General features: G+C 44.1%; 1 protein-coding gene across 2 annotated transcripts; it reads right to left on the minus strand.

Annotated features, from left to right (window-relative positions):
- Positions 1–3,498: 3,498 nt before the first annotated feature.
- On the minus strand, positions 3,499–19,455 carry LOC144138540 (uncharacterized). Of its 2 annotated transcripts, none has more exons than XM_077670880.1 (11): positions 19,381–19,455; positions 18,909–19,088; positions 18,481–18,554; positions 15,509–15,622; positions 14,336–14,374; positions 13,800–13,864; positions 13,021–13,118; positions 12,473–12,563; positions 10,387–10,663; positions 7,112–7,408; positions 3,499–4,985 (listed from the first exon to the last, which is right to left on the minus strand). In XM_077670880.1, exons 1-11 carry the CDS (start codon positions 19,406–19,408, stop codon positions 4,875–4,877), a joined length of 1,374 nt encoding a protein of 457 aa, XP_077527006.1. In that variant the 5' UTR covers positions 19,409–19,455; the 3' UTR covers positions 3,499–4,874. The 2 variants fall into 2 exon arrangements, with proteins under 2 accessions (XP_077527006.1, XP_077527005.1); XM_077670879.1 differs by having other exon boundaries at positions 19,372–19,439.
- Positions 19,456–19,604: the final 149 nt, after the last annotated feature.

Below are 19,604 nucleotides of genomic sequence, written 5' to 3' on the forward strand. Positions count from 1 at the left end.
ACGCCCCCTTTTCACCCCTGAATTCTGTACAACACCAGTCAAGAAAAGTTGCAAGATCTACTACGAAAAACAAAGGCACAAAGCAAAACCAATGTCTTTTGCTCCACTTGCAAGGTTACCTTGCTTTCTGGCGGCGCGCGACTGCTTCGCTGAGTGGCGAAGCTGTCAAGGCTGCTGGATTGACGGGTCTTCAGAAATCTAGAAACGTGGTGTACAGGGTTGGTGTATATATTGGTGTTGGTGTATGATAGCTAAGGAACATAAAAACAATTTGTATCTTCCAGACTTTCTAAAATGATTTCTGGCTTAGTACAATCGCATTTCTATTGTTTATGCTTTTTTTGCATTTTTTTTTTACTAAACAACTGAACTGAATAATTGTACCTGTCCCAAAACTGCTGCTATGAATCTAAATGGGCATAGTATGAGCTACAACTTGATGTATAACAAAGCTGAATGTGTCCAGTTGCTCAAGAGAAAATTGTTATTGTGGAGGCACCCAAAATCGGTCATTTTAACGCCGTAACGAAGGAGTTGCACGAAACTCAAAAATTGCATGTGGAGCAACCACCGTTTTTGACAAAAATGCAAACAGTTGGCAAAAAATTACATTATAAAATGCCTAGCAGTGTCCCTCATGAACTAGGGCAGAGCTATGAAATAACGTGAAATATCGTGTGTAAAAAAGGTCTAATTAACAAAAGAATCGAAGCAGCCTCTTGATTTAAGAGAAAGATGGTTAAAACGCGAAGCTTTCTCTCTGCAGTCAAAGTCGAAGTACAAACTACTGTGACTGGATAGAGAACGGACTGGACTGTACTGGATAGAGAACGGCTTCGTAACGCCAGCGACCCTGGTTCGGTTGAAACCTTGGGAAGCGTTTTTTTTTTAGGGGCGAAGCTCCTTAAGTCATGGGTCGGTCCATCCCTTGTGTCTCGTGGTACGTGACCGCCGCATGCTTTCGGAGATGTCGCAAAGTGGGCCGCGTTGCACGCGCAAGAACCGGCTGCAACCGGCAGCGCAAACTCATGGGTCGGTCCATCCCTTGTGTCTCGTGGTACGTGACCGCCGCATGCTTTCGGAGATGTCGCAAAGTGGGCCGCGTTGCACGCGCAAGAACCGGCTGCAACCGGCAGCGCAAACTCGGCACCGGGAGCGCGAGCTTGTCTGTGTTCGCCAACGGAGGCGCGAGCGCACGTGCACTGCGAGGGGGAGATCACGCAACAGATCACGCCACGAACGCAGGCAGTCGTTCTCGGAGATCGAACGAGACGCAACGACCTTCGCTCGTTTCCTCTCGTCTTGTTTGGGCACAAGTTCACCCTAAATAAAAGTTCTTTCTTTACCGTTGTGTCCCATCCTACGTGACAAATTGTGGTGGAGGTGCGGGGAAGTCCTCGATGGCGCGGTCTTTCACCAGGTCTGGGCCTGGGAGCATTGACTCCGAAAATAAAAGTTGATTTGTACAATGTATGCACACAGTCTTACGTCTTTCTTAATGATGTAATGGGCGAACTTTCACGGGGGAGTTACGGTTACCGATGATCTCCCCCTCTCGAGCTTCGCCCCACTTATCATCATTCATTCCGTGGATATGGCGTGATTTTTTTTTTTTTTTTTATTGAGGCGCTTAATATGCCTTCGTGGAAACCCATTGTACAAATTGGCTTTCCTGCAGCAAGTTTTGGCCGTAAAGATTTTGAATTTGAATTCTGATGACATTTGGCTTTCAACCAGAGAAAGCTTTGCATTTCAACCACCTTTCACGTCGCCCACAATATCATCATCGCCAGAGAAAGTTTGCTTTCCTGCAGTGCGTTTTGGTGTGGCCAGTCGCCGCCAGTTGGGCAAAGAAAGCTTCACTTCAAAAACACAACTGGAAATTCGAAAAACCTGCTGTCAGCCACCGCTGCGTAAAGCGCAAATGTCAAATTTGGTGCCGTAAATCGAATATGAATGGTAAAAACTGCCTGCGAATCATTTTTATGAATACAAATATCTTGGCTGTAGCGTGTCTAGAACTAATGCGTGATAAGATAACAAAGCAGTAGAACAGAGATTTTTGCACACATTGCCACGAAGGAACACCGGTTTGTCAACATCAACATTTGTGAATACAGCTAGTATATTCAACTGTCCCTGCAGCCATTTAAACGAGGTTAGGCGTTCTAGTGGCTTGTTTGCTTTCACAGCAAGCAATATAACTGTTGATCCCTAACTCGCACCACTATATATCGACAGGAAACTTCCTGACGGCTTAAATTTTACACAAGTAGCTTTCTACATCAAGTAACGTGCGCCAGGGTTATCAACCACTTGCTTCGCGAAGGCTTTCACGTATCAGGTTTTTCTTTGCACAGTTTTCGTATCGTATGGGAAAGCCAATGCAAAGGAGCACGTTAGCACGCCATGTGGCAGAGCCAACTTTGAATGCTCTGTTATTAGTAAATTTGAATGCTTCGTCTGCTATTTCATTTGATTCACAGTTACCACTTGAAGTTACTAATATTTGCACACCTCTTATATGAATTGAGTTTTTGCAGTATATGCAGGTGCTGATGGTTTTTTTTTTTGCAAATCTTGACCCGCTTCGAAATCAAAAATGTCTTGGTAGGCTATGAAGCTATGCATTCTGCCTGATTGGATTTAATTTCCCATCCAAACGTGATCAAAATTTAGTGGCCCTGCCAGATTCTAATTAACGAGTTGGTCCTTGTACTCCACAGTAAAACCTCGCTAACTTTGAACTCGCACAACTAAGCTTTTCAAATACCAAATTGGCCTCCCATAGTCGTTCATCCCAACTTGCAACTAAAGGATTTCAGCATGCTCCTTGGACAACTTGAAACTTGCCTCCCAAAATTTCTAGAAATGCATTCTTTCAGACCCAACCTATTGATGCTATTCATGGCCTGTAGACAGAAGCCGAATTAAGGGAAAGAAGCTGGAGATAGCCCAAGCCACATTCCGCATGCCATTCCAAATGCCGCGCTTGACGGAGGGCAAAAACATTCTCTCTAAAAATTCGTGGCTATGCCACTTGGCGGAATTAAAGCAGAATAACTACATTTTCTTTGCACTGAAAGTTTCTCAGCTCCCTTGAAAGCCAGGTTAAGTGCTTCGTTGAAAAGGAGACTTGCTACTGGAGCAAGTGCCTGAGAAGTGCAGTATGTTTAAAATTCGCATCGCAACCGCTGTTTTGTTTATATATTCTAGCGCTATAAGTCCCATGACATAAAACTGTGCATTCAGGAGTAAAGATAACTGCAGCCTTTCAAGGCCAGAGCGAAAATCATTTAAGAAGAAACTTGTCATTTCCACTTTGAGTCGACAAAGTGTTGCTCCGTTTGTAATGTGCATTTCATTCAGTTCTTGCTTGGATTTCTCCTCGTGCATCTATACTAAAGTCCAAATGTTTAATCTATTAATCGTGTTAACTCGACACAGAACAAGAGAGTACGGTATCGATCAATTAATGAGCTTGTTGAGTCGCAGTCGTGTAGCGTGTTAAACAGCTTTATTTCCGCCACACTGCCAGCATGTGGAACAACTCCATCAACCACATCTTCAACACATCAGTGTGTGTCACAGAAATGCAATCACCGTAAATTTACGGACAAAACAAAAATGCCCGTTCGAAGCGTGAAAATAACCGCAAGGCTGGTACAACTTGTCATATACATGTCACCCTATGGACGTGGAATGTGCAATCGTCGAGCATTAACGTTTCGATAGTAAGCACATCTACGAGAGGACACTGCAAAAATGAATAATACTTGTGACATTAGTAGGCCAAGTAAACCTATCAGCCTTAGAATAACATAATTGCTGGAATTCACATTCCAAATGGCCATTAAACGATTTGGCCCTAAATTCCTAGGAACAAAAAATTCCTACCAACATAAATATCACTTGAGTAAATGAGTATTCGCACTACGCATGCTAGACAATGGCTCGAAATACTGGCTTAAAGCTTCGTAACAGCCGACGTTACATACTCCTGTGGTCTAGGTTATCAGGAGTAATCTTACATTAGCACGGGTACAAAATGAGATTCTTTGGTTAAAAATGCATGTTTTTTAGTGGAAATGTTAACATTCTCATGCTTGGAGGCACGAGTTAGCAAATAAAACGTTGTAACCAAAATAGACAGTACAGGTTTGAGGCACTGGCAGCAATTTTTTAAACTGCTCCAGTTTGGCCCCCGTCTGTGACCTTCCGAGTTCCTCGTCAAAGTGCAAGTGCCCTTTTTGCAACTTGCTTTAAATGTATATTGGTCGTTGACATTTTATGCAGTTAGGCAACAACGTTCTACAGACTTGATCGTTTTTTTTTATCACTCGAGGGGAGGCAGTGTTCATTTTGATGGAGTGAAGTTTTGCGCTGTGAGTGACCAACACAAAACAGTTCGGAAAGATGTACAATTTTGTTCACAACTTAAAAAAAAAATTGAAATTTCAAGCGTACTCATTTTTTCTACACATCCAATTGATTAGAAATGTGCCTGATGTCAAAATGCATGCCTTTTTAACGTTTTCCGAGCTTCACGACAAAATTAATCCATCGGGAATGTTTTAATACGTCGGCGGTTTCTTTGAGCACACCCTCCCCATCACCCTTCCCAAGAAAAAAATAATAGTAATTTCCACGACCCTCGATAGTGTTGAGCTGCTCTAAAACGATACACAATCAACCCGCTACAGTGCTACACAACAACGTGCCTTCGAGTATTTTTCCGCAAATAGTGAATGACTCGTGCTGGTCTTTCATCCGGCATACAATTTGACTTCCAGTGAATGCTTATCGACCAAACTTCACGGCATATGGAAGGGAACGTCATTTGAGTCAGTCTGGCGAGTTGATCCGGGCATCTTCTACTTGGTGATCGACGGCTTCCTCCCCACGGAGCCAATCGAATGCTGCGAGTTTTCAGACAGCTGCGACGTCTCTGCCGAGCTTGCCTGCGATCCTCGTCTGCTGCCTTTCTGCGCAGTGGAAAAAAAATACACACAGTTAATCCTTCTTTTTCGGGAAACTGCTCGGAATGCAGGATATGCCCCCCCAGGAGTGTGATAAGGTTGGTTAATTCGTCCCAGGCCCGTCCCACTGAGTGGGTCCGAGTATTTCGGTTCGTTATTTCGACGTCAAAGCCAAACGAGATTTGGTGGAACGGCCGTGAGCTTCTGATGGCAGCTACCATCGTCCTTCACCAATCCACCTGAGTGGGTGTATCGTTATGCCCAAATTCAGCCATAGTGTGTGGTTACCGAGCCTAAAGACCTGCCGAGCCGCACTGAAGGCATTTCACGTTCAGCTGCGTGTACCGGTTGTCGTTTTCTAACCTGAAGGCCACAACGCATTCGTAAGGTCCACCTTTAAATCGGCTAGGGCCACAGAGCATTAGTGGTGTCAGGGATGCGTGCTCAATTCCCATTCCGGACACCTTGGGTTCCATTTCCCTCCAGCCCCAAATTTTCCTAATTTCCTTTCCAACTCAATTGCTTTCGTCTTATGCTTTTAAGCCATAGCTAGAGCCCCTAGCTTTCCGCGATTCTGCAATTTTTCGCGGAATTAAAAAAAAAAATGTTAAAAGCGTGGCACTACGTCCCCAAAACGATACATTCGGTGAAATGTGGCGGAAAAGTGGTATTCTCTATTAGCAATAGCAAAATGGTTTCTATTAATTGTCTGCAACATTTTTACTGTTGAAAATTTAAATTTGCATCTGCGTATTCCTACCTTATCAAATAATAAAAGTGGCTAGGTGGCGCAGCCTTCAACCGAATCAAAGGGCTTAGCCATAGCCACAGAAAGAGAACATTGCACACAACAAGGCTGGTCAGATTGCAAACAAATGAAGGATGCAATCAGTAAAGCGGCTAGCAAGGCGCTAGTATACTTGGAGAGCTCCGACACTTGGAAGTTCTTCGAGAGTGGGAGAGTTTGGGGCCGTTCCTAGATTTATAGCCCTAGCTGCTGAATGGCAAGTGTACCTGAAGTCTGCCCAAGACCTCAAGTCTAGTGACAGGGATTTGGCACAATTTCTTTCTAAACAAGAAAAGCCAGGTGAAGATTTTGATGTCCTGGCTTTCTGGGCTGGGATGGAACACCTGACTCCAACACTTTCTTCCATCGCCCTTGAATACCTGTCGGTGCCAAACAACTCTGTTGACACAGAAAAGTCATTCAGTCGCTGTGGTGACATCGTGCCTCACAAGCGCCATTCTCTTGACGAAGAAAGCACAAAGCATCACCAGATGCTCAGCCACAACAGCTTCTTTCAGGTGTAAATAAAATCTAGCACGTTAGGAGTCTGAAGTGTCTAATAAATGAACTGTCGCATGTAGCTTATGCCATTTCAATGTTGTTGCGGAATTTTGCAGATTCCCCTGTCTAGAATCGCAGAATTTGAAATGTCCCACCGCAAAAAGTAAGGGGCTCTAGCCATAGCACTGCTGAGCCCAAGAATGCAGGTTCGATTCCTGGCCCAGTGAGGCAAAAAGCGGAAACGCCTGGGTGTCAAGATTTCAACACACTAAAAATCCTCAGGCGGTCAAAATTAATCCGGAGCTCTCCACTATGGTGTCCCTCATAGCCCAAGTGTAGCTCTGGCGCAAAAAAACCCAAAATCAATCAATCAATCATTCATATCATTTTTGCACTGTCAGCCATTTTCAGAGCCCTTCTGCTGCTACACATGGCGATTGGGGCTTTTCTAGCCCAAAACCAATTAATCAATCAGACATACCATTTTTGCACTTCCAGCCATTTTTGGAGCCTTTTCACTGCTACACATGGCAACGGTGGCTTTTCTAGCCCACAATGAATGAATGAATGAATCGATTGTGACCAATCAATCGATCAATCATATCCTTTTGCACTGTCAGCCATTCTCAGAGCCCTTTTGCTGCTACACATGGCGACGGTGGCTTTTCTAGCCTACAATAAATCAATCAATCAATCAATCAATTGTATTCTTTTCGCTCTGTCAGCCATTTTCAGAGCCCTTTCGCTGCTACAGATGGCAATGGCGGCTTTTCTGCTCAGTAAAGCATTTTATGCTTTCTATTTAAAAACGAGCCCACAGCTACAAAAACGGGAAGCTGCTCACCCCCTTGTGCGAGCGCCACACTCGCTGGATCTTCTTGGCGGCGACGTTTTGTCTCAGCGCCTCGGCCTTCGGATCCTCCAGCGGCACGGACGCTGAACGCTTCTTGACGTCCACCGATTTGATCGCCTTCGGCGGAACGGGCGAGTCCAGCGATGTGCCGGATCGGGTCGGCTTGACCGCGGCCGCCGGCTTCGGCTTGCTCTGTGAACCCACCGACGTGCTGGAGGGGTTCAGCTTTGCCCCTCCTTTTCCCTCAGGAGTATTGCAGCCGGTTGACGACGCCTGCTTCTCCGGCTGCTGCGAGCGTCGGAAGGGCACGGAAAAATTGCAGAAAGTCTCGAGTAGTTCGATAAATCATTAAAGGAGCCATGAAGACAAAATACAAGTTGGGTTTATTGTAAAGACTGCTTAGTCCCGATAACAATGATACCAATATCATCGCAATCTTCGGACAAATAACGGAGATATGAAAGAAAACGTGTGAAGCAGTCGCGACCCCCTAGCCAATTTCCCGCAACTTTTCTATGACGTCACGGAACCTTGTTTGCGTGATTGGCGGCCGCCTAACTGACCTGTCGCGACGACACATGACCGGACGTCTGTAATGGAGCCTCTAGTTCCGTTTGACCGCATCACTTGAATGTTAACGCGCAGTTAACGCACTGAAAATTGTTTTATTGTTGGCCCGTATGACGTCATTCTTGCTCATAACATGTCACTGTGGTGCAAAATTTGAAAGTTTTTAAATACTTCTTGCTTTTTTTTTCGTTAAAAAATATCTTTTGTGGCTGTAATGGAGCTGAGTGAGATACTTAATCCTAGTTCTTTCAAATTAAACAAAGTTGTACTTTCTCTTCACGGCTCCTTTAAAGGCGCCTTGAAGGTGAAATACTATGTAGTTTGGTTCACTGGAAACACTGCTTTGCCCCAACAACAATGGCACCAATTTTGTCGTAAACTTACAACAAATAAAGCAGATGAAGCAGACAAATAAAGCGTGAATGGTAACGTGCAGTTAACACACAGATAACTATATTTTTAATGTTTGCCCATAATGCGTCACTCCGTCATATTACATCACTGTGGCATAAATTGTGAAAGTTTTTAATTTCTTGTGTTTTTTCTGTTACAAAAGCATCTTTTGTGGCTGCAATGGAGCTGAGTGAGTTACCGGAAGCTAGTTCTTTCAAGGTGAACAAACGTGTGTTTTGTTAAGTCGCTCTGCTGTACACCCTGTAACGTTCCTGTAATGTCACCTTCACTAATCCCCGCAAATGCATTGTTGGGGAGACATTTCTCCAGGGGCAATATAAACAGCCTAAGGGCTTCTTACAAATATCTTGATACAACACCACGTACCCTGTGATGGGCTCTATACCGAGCTCGTCAGCTTGACTACATCACTCAGTTGCATTGTTGAATAAACGTTTTCCAGGGGAAATATGTAACTGGTCTTGTATCAAAAATGAAGGCTCTAGTGCTTTTTATCAATAGAAAGACTATTTTATTCGTTGAGCCCACATAGACATGCTTAAGCATTTAAACTGGCTCTCTCCTGGCTTACATGCGAGATCAGTTTGAGGGCAGGCAATTTGAACTGCAGTAAGACCCTGCTAATATGTTACTGGTAATTTTATTTTTTTCAGTAATTCAGATGACATGTTTTTCTAGATAATATGGCTCTATTTTGCAGTTAAAAATGCATTGATGAGGCTCTCCTGTAAGCCTTCTCTATCCTCACTGCACAAAGCAAAAGGCACAATGGGCGCACACATTATACAGACCTGCCGCGGTAATGTGTTCCAACTATCCAGTGCTTCAAGCATCAAGGAATATCCACGAGTGCTCATTCCTAGGTTAATGGCAGCAAGTCATGAATACAACACACACGTAGAAATTACCCTTTGCACAGCCTAGCCAATACTCTTGAAGACTCTGCACCCAATGGGTGTCTAAAAAATTTCAACCAAAGTGGCATATAGGGGTGTATTCGGTTACCTTTTTTTCCGACATCTTCTCCAAGCAGTCTTATGCGGAGAAATATTGACACTAGCAGGCTTTTCCTTAAGCAACACTTTGTCTTCTTCACTTCTAATACTGGCTCGGCAAATGTGAACAGTGGCTGGAGAGAGTCACCAATTACGGCTGAATCGCAGTGACAATCCTCAAAAAAAAAAAAAAAAAAAACCACTTAAAAATAAAGAACACAGAAAGAAAGGCCACAAATATCAATTGGTGCCACAAAAAATACCATGCCACCGAAAGATTTTTTCGTTTCCTTTTCATTTTCCTTGCCATGGAGCGATGTGTTTCTCCAGACTTCATATAGAGAGAAATTTTTAGTAAAACCAATACATTGTAACATAGCCTGTAACCCTTTCTCAGACTTGGACCAAATAAAATTGTTTATCATCATCATTATCGTCATCATCATCATCATCATGGTAGTGGTGGCATGAAAACCGACATATGCCAATCCAGGGGGATTGGCCGACATTAAGCTTGCTAAACATTTGTGGTGGATTGATGCATGCGCAAGCATTGATGCCGTCACAAACTGTGTGGGTTCACGGTTCACAAACTGTGACCCCAGACTGAATGCAAACACGATGTCCATGCCGCTTTCAGAGTTTACATGGATGTGCTGCGACTACTAATGGCCTTTCTTTACAGCATCTGCCTTCTCCTGGCGTAAACGACAATCACAAATATTCACATGAGCCAATGCTTTAATAGCTCCCTCACTGCTAACTTCGTTTTGCTGCTTTCACTGCAATGCAAGAGTGTGTGCAGTGGAGCGGCCTTTAAAGGCAAGCCTCACGATTGCGGCGTGGACGTGCCAAACAGTTGACATCTTTCCAGTAACAGCCAATGCTATAAAACTTGAAAACTTTCACAATTCCACAACCTGTTAATTTCAAACAGCCGTGTTAGAACCATTTCTGACTTTGCCAACTGTGTGTAGGAATGGATAACTAACTCTCCGCACTACAGGCATGAGAATGATGTGAACTTCTAGGTCCTAAAAGTGTTATGTTGACAATGCTATGTTTAGCATTGGAGCCCAATATACGACAAACACATTCCCATGACTTCTGTCAAGGTCAGGTATATTTAACAAGTGCGGCTTGATTGAGAGTGGGATCAGGAGAGATCCCACCTGACTATGAAGCGTGAGATTGTGCGTGCGTATATTCCACGCGATGCTCTGCATTAGTTACTTTTATTATCTTCCTTTCAACTGCATCGGTGTAATTGCAATCAGGAACACTCACGTCTTCGGGAGGCGTCGATTTTGACTCGATGGAAATCGCCGATGTCTCCATCTTGTCGTCTGGCTCCGGCGCACCACGCGTCACACTGAACGTGTTTGACCGTTTCGCGGCCACCACATTCTTGCGCTCCACGGTGGCTGACCCTGTCCGGCTCGAATTGGCCGGTCTTGCGCTCCGGTTTGTAACCGGCGTCCTCGGGGTAGTTTTGACCGGCGTCTTGACCGGTGTCCTGGCCGGCGCGGGTTGTAGCTGGGACTTGAGTCGGCGGATTTCCTGGCTGCGAGTGACGGACGAAGACTTGACACCCAAAAGATGACCGACAGAAAACGGTGCCTGAGTGTACCATAAACAGGTCTTGTTTCGACAATGCCATGAAATAGCCTAGTGGGACTCCCAACACATTTCTTCCCACTCGGAGAACAAACACATCATGTGGCAATGAAATCACTGCTGGACCACGAGGATTTTATAGCAGCGAAAAGTTTTGTGATTTTAGAACGCCTCAGCTGGCGCTAACTGTCCTCCACAGCCCTAGCTGTTGCGTTAGCCCACATGCCATCGGCGAAGGGAAGCCAAATGATACACGTTTAACCCTTTCAGGGTCAATGACGTACATGTACGTCCCCTGAAAAAACCTTCAAAATGGTCAATTATGTACATGTACATCATCACTTATATGTTTAAAAAGCGCGCCTTTTTCGATTATTTCTCTCGCTTGGCATGTGCTGCCACACTACTGAAATACGTGAAATTTTTTTCTTGTGGTGATGGCTCTTCCTATCTTTTTTTTTATGCTTTACTACAGTGGTGTGCCAGCTATTGCTTCTACATAGCAGCTAGTTTTGGTTTCGTCCTCAGAGCGCAGAACTGACGCATTTTTCCTGTTTTTTTTTATAATTTTGAGAACTATAATTTTTGTTGTGCTACTCACGAATACGCCACATGTATGTAATAACACAAATGATTTTAGGGGCGAAGCTCCTAAAGCCATGGGTCTGTCCATCCCTTGTGTCTCGTGGTACGTGACCGCCGCATGCTTTCGGAGATGTCGCAAAGTGGGCCGCGTTGCACGCGCAAGAACCGGCTGCAACCGGCAGCGCAAACTCGGCACCGGGAGCGCGAGCTTGTCTGTGTTCGCCAACGGAGGCGCGAGCGCACGTGCACTGCGAGGGGGAGATCACGCAAGAGATCACGCCACGAACGCAGGCAGTCGTTCTCGGAGATCGAACGAGATGCAAGGACCTTTGCTCGTTTCCTCTCGGCTTGTTCGGGCACAAGTTCGCCCTAAATAAAAGTTCTTTCTTTACCGTTGTGTCCCATCCTACGTGACAAATTGTGGTGGAGGTGCGGGGTAGTCCTCGATGGCGCGGGGTCTTTCACCAGGTCTGGGCCTGGGAGCATTGACTCCGAAAATAAAAGTTGATTTGTACAATGTACGCACACAGTCTTACGTCTTTCTTAATGATGTAATGGGCAAACTTTCACTTTATGGTCACCATAAAAAAATTACAATTTTTTCTCGAAATAGATTCGTCCGAAGAATTTAAATCAGCAATAAAAAAATCGACCCTGGGGGATCGCATTTTGGCAAAAAAAATTTGATCCACAAAGGGTTAAAGCCATCTCCTGTCTACAGAACCACAACCACTGTGTTTATTTGAGGATGTTCCTTTTCAAAAGCTACTGACAAACTGCCCTTGCTCATATTGTTTTGTTTCCACTTCAACTGTCTCTGACAATGCAACTTTTGCAAAAGTTTCTGGTCCACAGTGATCATCGCCATACCACACAATTACAGTAGCTCAACCCTCAAATACAACCAAAATATGCACACAAAAAAAACCTCAGGAAAGCTGTTTTTTGTGTCGTTTTTGTTACTGACTTGGTGCTGACAAGTTTGGACAGATTACAAGCAAGATTTGTGGGAATTTCCTGCCTCAGGAGGCAAGTGCACTGGCCTGCAAGCTTTTGGCAAACGCTGCACATTGTAAGTACCAGAGAAACACGTTAGGATGGATATGGTTAATTAATCACACATTAGCAGCTGCTTACTTGACTTGCAGCTGAGAACACAGCATACGCTTACTCTTTTTCTTTAAGCTGAAGAGTCAAGCGGCGATTTTCTTGGCTGATGCGATCCATCTGCTCTCGGAGTTTCACCAGCTCAGCGCTTGATCCTAAAAGACAGGAAAGAAATATGACATATTCAGGCAGTCCTAGGGACTTAGCAATGCAAGTGTCCAATAACAAACAAGCAAACATGCAAAAAAATAATTCACATTTAGAAACAAGACAAGCACACGCATGAAAGCCTCTCGCAAGGCTAAAAAGTTACTCTGACAGAAGACACGCACGTATTGCACCATTGAATCCAAGCCCCTTAAGGTTCTTCACCATTTTGCCATCTCAAAAGAAAGTTCCCAAGACACCTACAGCTTTGAAACTTTACTGGTTGGCTGGTTTTACATACTCTAATCCTCCAAATCCTTAACTTTTGAGCACTCGTTAGTTGATGGTTACTCTTACGAAACATTGTGGAACACTGAAGTGCTCTGCTTGCCACAGAAAATTCTCCCTGTTAGCTTCTGTAAGTTTCGTTTGTCTCAAAAGTGCGCTAGAAATTAGCATCCTTACCGCGTGGCTGACTGCTCGTGAGTCGAGATTTCGATGGACGCTGCCTCTCGGGAGTGGCCGTCTCCGACGAGCGCCTCTGCTGAGCATTTTGGAGTTTTCTGTTTCAGCAAACACTCGACAGGGTAAGTAAACATTGACAAACAACAACAACAACAAAACAAAGAAAGATTTGAGAGACCAGAGCTTCACAAAATAGGCATGATTTCTGACCCCTCTGTTTTAACCTGACGTTATTTTTTCCCGTTAGCTTCTGCAACACTGCTCGAACCAATGATTCTTTTAACAGCAATTTACAATTGCTCAAATTACAAATTCAGGCCTACACACATCCAAGCGACCACCGGGCTAGGGGAGGGACACTTGGGGTCTGCCTGACTGAACCTGCCTTGAATCCAGGTGCTTCTTTTTCCACGAGTATTTTGGCAGATTACTACACAACACAAGCCTGCTGAGCCACAGGTGGCTATAGTAGAAAGGTTCGCACAATCAAGCCACCCAGGATTCCCCAACAGGCACAAAACACGTACACGGCCTGTTTTTCAATTTGCCTTCATCCAAGATATTGCTGTGATAAACAAAAATCAAAGCAGCACAAAAACTGCATACACAGAGAGAATACTTTGCTCATGAAACTACGACGATAGATGTGATAAACAAGAAGGAACCCAGCGAGGGCTCCACCATGAAATGTTTACGGAGAGTTGGCTCAAGAAACTCGATAGGCCAGGAATGAGGGGGAGAGGAGGTGGGGGAGAAAGGGGGGAGACAAAATAACTTACTTCAGCTTGTCTTCCTTTTCCCTGAGCTGCATTTCCAGCCTTGCACATTTCTGCTTCAAGGCTTCCTGCAAGGCGAGCGCAAAAGAAAAGAGAAGAAGTCTTCACAAGGTCTTCACAACGAGAAAGCAACAAATTAATTCAACATGACAACATCTGTTAGCACGACACAGTGTTTGTGTCATGATAACAAAGGAAAGATAGCCTTTCATCGCATATAAAGATATGTGTTAAGCACTAGTTGCATGCTGGGGTTTCAATCTCTGTAAGTAACTAAAGGCATGACCACATGAAAAAACTTATCTTGTTTCCCTTCCACCCGATTCTACCCAAACAAATAAATTTGCATAAATGAAATGTTGGCTTACACTTCTAAAGAAACAAAGTAACAATTCAATATAAAAAGTAAACAACTGATACCACTGATATAGATAGAAAGCAGAGTGAGACAAGGTTACTTAAATATACAAAGCACCCAACTGATAACAATTGTACAGATAAGAATGAGGATGATGTAAGGTGACCACGAAAGCACTTACATCCCCTTTCCTCTGTTCCTGGGCTGCAGCCATCTTGTCCTAGCAAAGATGTCACAGATAAGAGAGTGTGACAAAGCTTATCTACACCACTCAGACATTTATTTACGTGTGAGTACAAAAAAAGATAAAAGTTAGTTGCAGCCCTATACTTTCAGAAAACCTGTCCATAGTCCCAAAATATTGCGTGTTTCGTGCACTGCATTACATTAAAACAATATGGTCCGCAGTGAAGGTAGCCTGGAAGAGCTGGTTCTTCTAACTTACACATACTTGAAAAAAAAATATAAAAACTTTCCAGATTATTATGATCGTGGAAAATATTTTCAGCACAGTTGTGAAGTGCGTCAAATCAAATTCTGATTAAAAATGCCTTGTTTGTCTAGAATTACAAATTTAAAAGTTTTTTTCTTTATTTAAAGCAGGTTCTGCTGTACATTTCATAATCTGTGACTGATAGATGGTAAGAATGATAATAAAAATGACTTATTTTCAATCATTACAGCAAGCTCAAAGAAGCAGAAAGACAAGGAGAGGAGGGGGAGGTACATTGCAACCCCAATTCTCCGTACAGGTGATCACAGTGCTTGGAAAGTTGGAAATACTCTTACGGCACAACACACTGGCAAATTGACACAACAGTACAATAGTAAGTGCAATGAAAAACAAACTGCTAAAGGTACACCGATAAAAATCATTTTTGTGAGCGAACTTAAAACGAGAGGAAACAACAGACTATATTTCTATATATATCGATTCCTCGACTATATATAACAGACTATATATTCCTCGATTATTTACAAAAATGCAATGCACTTGAGAAGAAGAACGACTGCAAAGACAGGACCTATATCACACAAACCTGTTTGTATTATAAATATTACAACCCTTCCGTCCCAAATTACAGTCCACTTCTTGCATGGACTATTCAAGCAGAACAGCTCGTGACCACCACATAATGAACATAATTTGTGTGACTGCCACATAATAAATACGCTACTTGAAAGATAGAACGTTTGGAAACTAGCCGCTACTACTACCAAGGATCTCCTGCAGCTCTGTGGTTTGTATTCATTCGACTTCTTCCTTGCAGTAACATGAAAGAAAGCTGGATAAACCTCTTTTTCTCACCAAAAAAACGTTTACTCCGAGTCGGAGGCAAGAAGCGTCCCTCACCTTGGAAACCTGGGTGAGCTTCTCAAGCTGCCTCGTCTTGCGTGCGCACTCTTCCTCGAGGCGCTTGATCTTCGCCTTGAAGCCCTGGTTCTCTGCGCGGAACTGCGCCACTCTCTGAAAGCGTTTTACGGGTCATCGTTACATCTCGCACTTTGTTCACTGAGCATCTATGTTTCACGAAATTCGCGCAGCACTGCGAAAGTTACAGCAGGCACCAGCCAATAAGGAGGGAGGACGCAATGGCATCAGCCAATCAGGTACCGCATCTGCAGTCGCACTGTTTCCTCCAACCAGGAGGAAGCGAACGAAGCATCTTGGTACTATTTTCTTCGTACTGTTGGCACTCCCTCTTCATAACTGAAAGTTTCTACAGTGCTATATTGACTTTGTGAAGTACTATTGTATAAGCAAGATGGCAAGTTGGGCTAGTTGGTGCAGATTCACTTATGGTGAAAAACAGGGACAAAAAAAAGAGGGGCAAACGGGCCGATGCCGTAACATTCGACTAATGGAGCATAGACGTTCTTTGAAGGGCGATGACTGTTCAGACATTGCACAGCACTGCAAAAAATGTAGAGGTTGTTTACCTGTTTTTAAGGATAAAAAAGTGGTAGCCAAGAATAAAAACCAGCATGTCCAAGAGATAATAGAGGCTTTCCATATTAGAAGGAACGAGGGCAAGTGCGTTAGTGCTCCGTCTGTGTCATTACTTGACGAGGCATTTCAATTTCTTATCCGCTAGCAGATTGCCTAACTGCTTGGATGCAGAACTTCATTGTGTGCCACACTGTTTTTAGATGTTAACTTGTTGTTGCTCACATGCATTCGCCGTATTATCTGTTCACGCGATAGTACGTTTTTTTTGTGTGTAGAAATACGTGTTGTTGTTTTTTTATAATAAACTTTCAGTTGCGAGTTCAGCACTGTGCGTCGTGCCCTGTTCTTTTTGTCCCTGTGTTTCTTGCGCTGTTTTTCACAATGAATCTGACTACTGTATAAATTTGCGATATTCTAGGGTAAAGACAAGGGAAGCTGGGGTGGGGGGGAATTCGGGGTGAAGCATCAGAGTTGCTCGATACACATCAGTTGCACAATTTCCCACAGGCCCCATGTATCAAATAGCAGTTTGTGGTTGGGCTCCTGTGTTCGGGGCAAACAGACAATCGGATTAGCCTGCCATCCGTCGAGACAAAAATGAAGTACACTACTCAGCTGCTCGCGAATTTTGCCACTAGCGATACACGAAGTGCCATAAAAACTTTGGTAAGCGTTGCATAATTGAACGTTTCCTGACTCAAAAAGCAAATTCTTTACAGTAAATTTTGTCAGTGAAGGTAAATGTTTAGCCGAGTTTAGTTTTTGCTTCCAAGGCCCGGATTCTGAAGTGGAGTTTCACAACTGGTGTATGAAGTAGTTTACTAATCGCTGACCAAATTCAAAATAAAGAAATGACCTTTTGGGATCACAACGGCTCCCTTTTTCACACCGAGCATGTTTCCTGACTAAGACGGTATGCCGTCAAACCCTCAAGTACAACGGGTGTATATTGTGGAACTCTGGCGAAGCATGGGAAGAAGGTTAATGACGCAAAAAACGGATGCAGCCAAACTAGACGAGAAACAGAAGCAAATGACTACGGCGGGGTTATGAGATATTTGGGAGTAGAGACTACCGTACTTTCCGGTGTATAAGTCGCACTTTTTTTCTGAAATTTTCGTTGGTGCGTCTTATCCACCGCAACAATTTACTTTTGCTGCACTTTCTAATGAACTGATCCTTGGTGAGTTTACCTGTTTAACAAGTGCGTTTTGTTTACCGGTGTGTCTTATACACTGGTGCGACTTATATGCTTTTTTTTTCTGTAAAAATGTCGTTTTGAGGGGGGTGCGACTTATACAAAAGTGCGACTTATAGACCGGAAAATACGGTAGATTAAAGTGATGCAGGATGTGAGTGGATTGAGAAAGTATTTTGGTGCGAGATGGTTTGGTCGAGACTGACATAAAATGTGCAGTTATGTAAATTACAAACAGTGCCCCCTAAGAGACCACATTTTCATCCTCTATCCATCCCGTCTTGTTCGTGCTACAGTTTTAGACCTCATTCATGCAGCCGTTTTTAACCCCGTCACGTCACCATCATGTCACCGTCTTCCGTCATGGGCGACGCTTTCTCAGGCAATGGTGGCAGGAGGCCGAGCTCTACATTTCCGTTCCGTCAACGCGACGGGACCACGCCACGTGGTGAACCAGCCAATCAGAAAACAAATTTTTACGGCTCAATTTAGCGAAAAGTGAGCACACATAAAAATCTAAGCCATTTTCTTTACTTCCAGATTAAGTATACTCAATTCTAGGCTAAACTGGTCACCGGGCAGACGACCCTGTACTCTGACGGAGAGCTCCAGTACGAACACTACTCCGTTTACGTCTCCGTCGCGGTTTTTTTGACGTGACGGTTCCATGACGGCTGTGTGAATGAGGGCTTACACAGGTAAGGTGCAGAGTATCCTGATATGGAGTTCCTTCTGTTAGATATGATGGCAGCAATAGGTACAGTAGAACCTTGTTGATACATTTCTAAAAGAAACGCGAGGGAGAAATGTACTATCCAGGAAAATGTACTATGGAGTAAGAAAAATACTACGAGAGTGTTCACAATTGAGAACGTACTAACCCGGAAATCGTATGAACCAAGAACGTATCAACGGGATTCTCCTGTAATCAGAAGGCCCACAGTTCACAAATGACTGGCACGGTATCATGAACTGGGCAGTTTTGTCCTCCTACAATTACTTTAGTAAGCCAAGAGCGTATTAACTATTTGTTAACAATTATGCGTCAGCAAATAAACTTGCTTCCGAACAAACTTTGTACCTCCTGATATTGCTCTCTCAGCAATTTAAGCGATTTTTTTCCCTGCTATTCACGAGATTGTGTCTGGATGTTAATTATGCGAAACTGTGACCTCACCTTCTGAAGGGCCGCTGCTTCCTGACGAAGTTTTTCTGCTGCCATTCGGGCGGAAGCATTTGGAGATCTCGCACCTATACCAACATAAAAAAAGGAAGACACGTCAACGCCCAGCCCCGGCTTGCTGTCATTAAATGATAAGTGGTCTACAATCTATCCGAATGCTGGGAAGGCGTGGTCCGGGATAAGTTTTGTAATGTGATTTCTTGATTAAAATTACGTCAGTGTAGGACACCAATATATATATTTCTGGAAATCGAACATTTCTACCGAGGATTCAAATAAACAATTATCTGTACACTTCACAGTCCCATGCGCCACAACGCCAAATGCGACGTGTGCTGCTTTTCCCCCAAGTTTCAGTTTGGGACCCGGCACCATGATTTTTTCTTTTTTTCAACGGTTTTGAACAAGCAGTTCAAACCCACGTGGTTCCTTGTTGGTCAGGTTTCCGTTAACGGCAGGCGCTTTCGCCGCGTTGGCGTTGGAATGTCTTGAACCTGGAGCCGGCGACGGCTTCGTGGTCGCGGACGCAGGTTTCGGCGACACGTCATTCTTGACCGCCGGGCCGTTCATCGGGTGCCAACCCTGAGGAAGCGATGTCACGTCTGCAAATCCGAAAGTACCCTTCTTACGACGAAGTCGTCACGCTAACACAAATACACGCGGTCAACGAAGTGGGAAACAGCTCGCGACGCGTTTAGCTACGACTGGCGCCGGGCCTAGGGTGACACACACGACACGGCGAAGCAAAACTAGGTAGAAGTTTTACGGAGTGGAAGAACAAGCAGTGGGAGTTTCAACGCGCTTCGCTCAAGCAACAGGGTGCTTTGATTAATTGTTTTGGCAAGCAGCGGAGACGAGCTGTCAAGCTCGAAGCGTCAAACTCACGTCGCTCACCATGGCAACAGACCGAAACAGCCGCCATTCTGCAAGTGGCGGGCTGATTGCGGAAGCAAAAAACGTGGTGCGGAAAAAAAGATACGTCGGTGTGCGAGAAATACAACTTTTGTTTTTAGCTTTTCAAAGCCCTAAGTAGTGTCTGATAAATAATTTATTTTGGTATAGTTACAACAAAAAGCTTACGGAGAGTTTTACAATTTTATGATGACCATCAAGCCTTT

Source organism: Haemaphysalis longicornis, unplaced genomic scaffold (assembly GCF_048455015.1).
Source record: "Haemaphysalis longicornis isolate Haplotype H1 unplaced genomic scaffold, Haemaphysalis longicornis Haplotype H1 scaffold_5, whole genome shotgun sequence".
NCBI lineage: Eukaryota > Metazoa > Arthropoda > Arachnida > Ixodida > Ixodidae > Haemaphysalis > Haemaphysalis longicornis.

Coding starts and splice junctions, on each gene's coding strand:
- LOC144138540 (XM_077670879.1), bottom strand. CDS start 19,408: ATGGCGGCTGTTTCGGTCTGTTGCCATGGTGAGCGAC. Junction 18,555..18,908: donor CCTGACCAACAAGGAACCAC/GTGGGTTTGAAC, acceptor ATGTTGGTATAG/GTGCGAGATCTCCAAATGCT. Junction 13,865..14,335: donor AGGAACAGAGGAAAGGGGAT/GTAAGTGCTTTC, acceptor CTCGCCTTGCAG/GAAGCCTTGAAGCAGAAATG.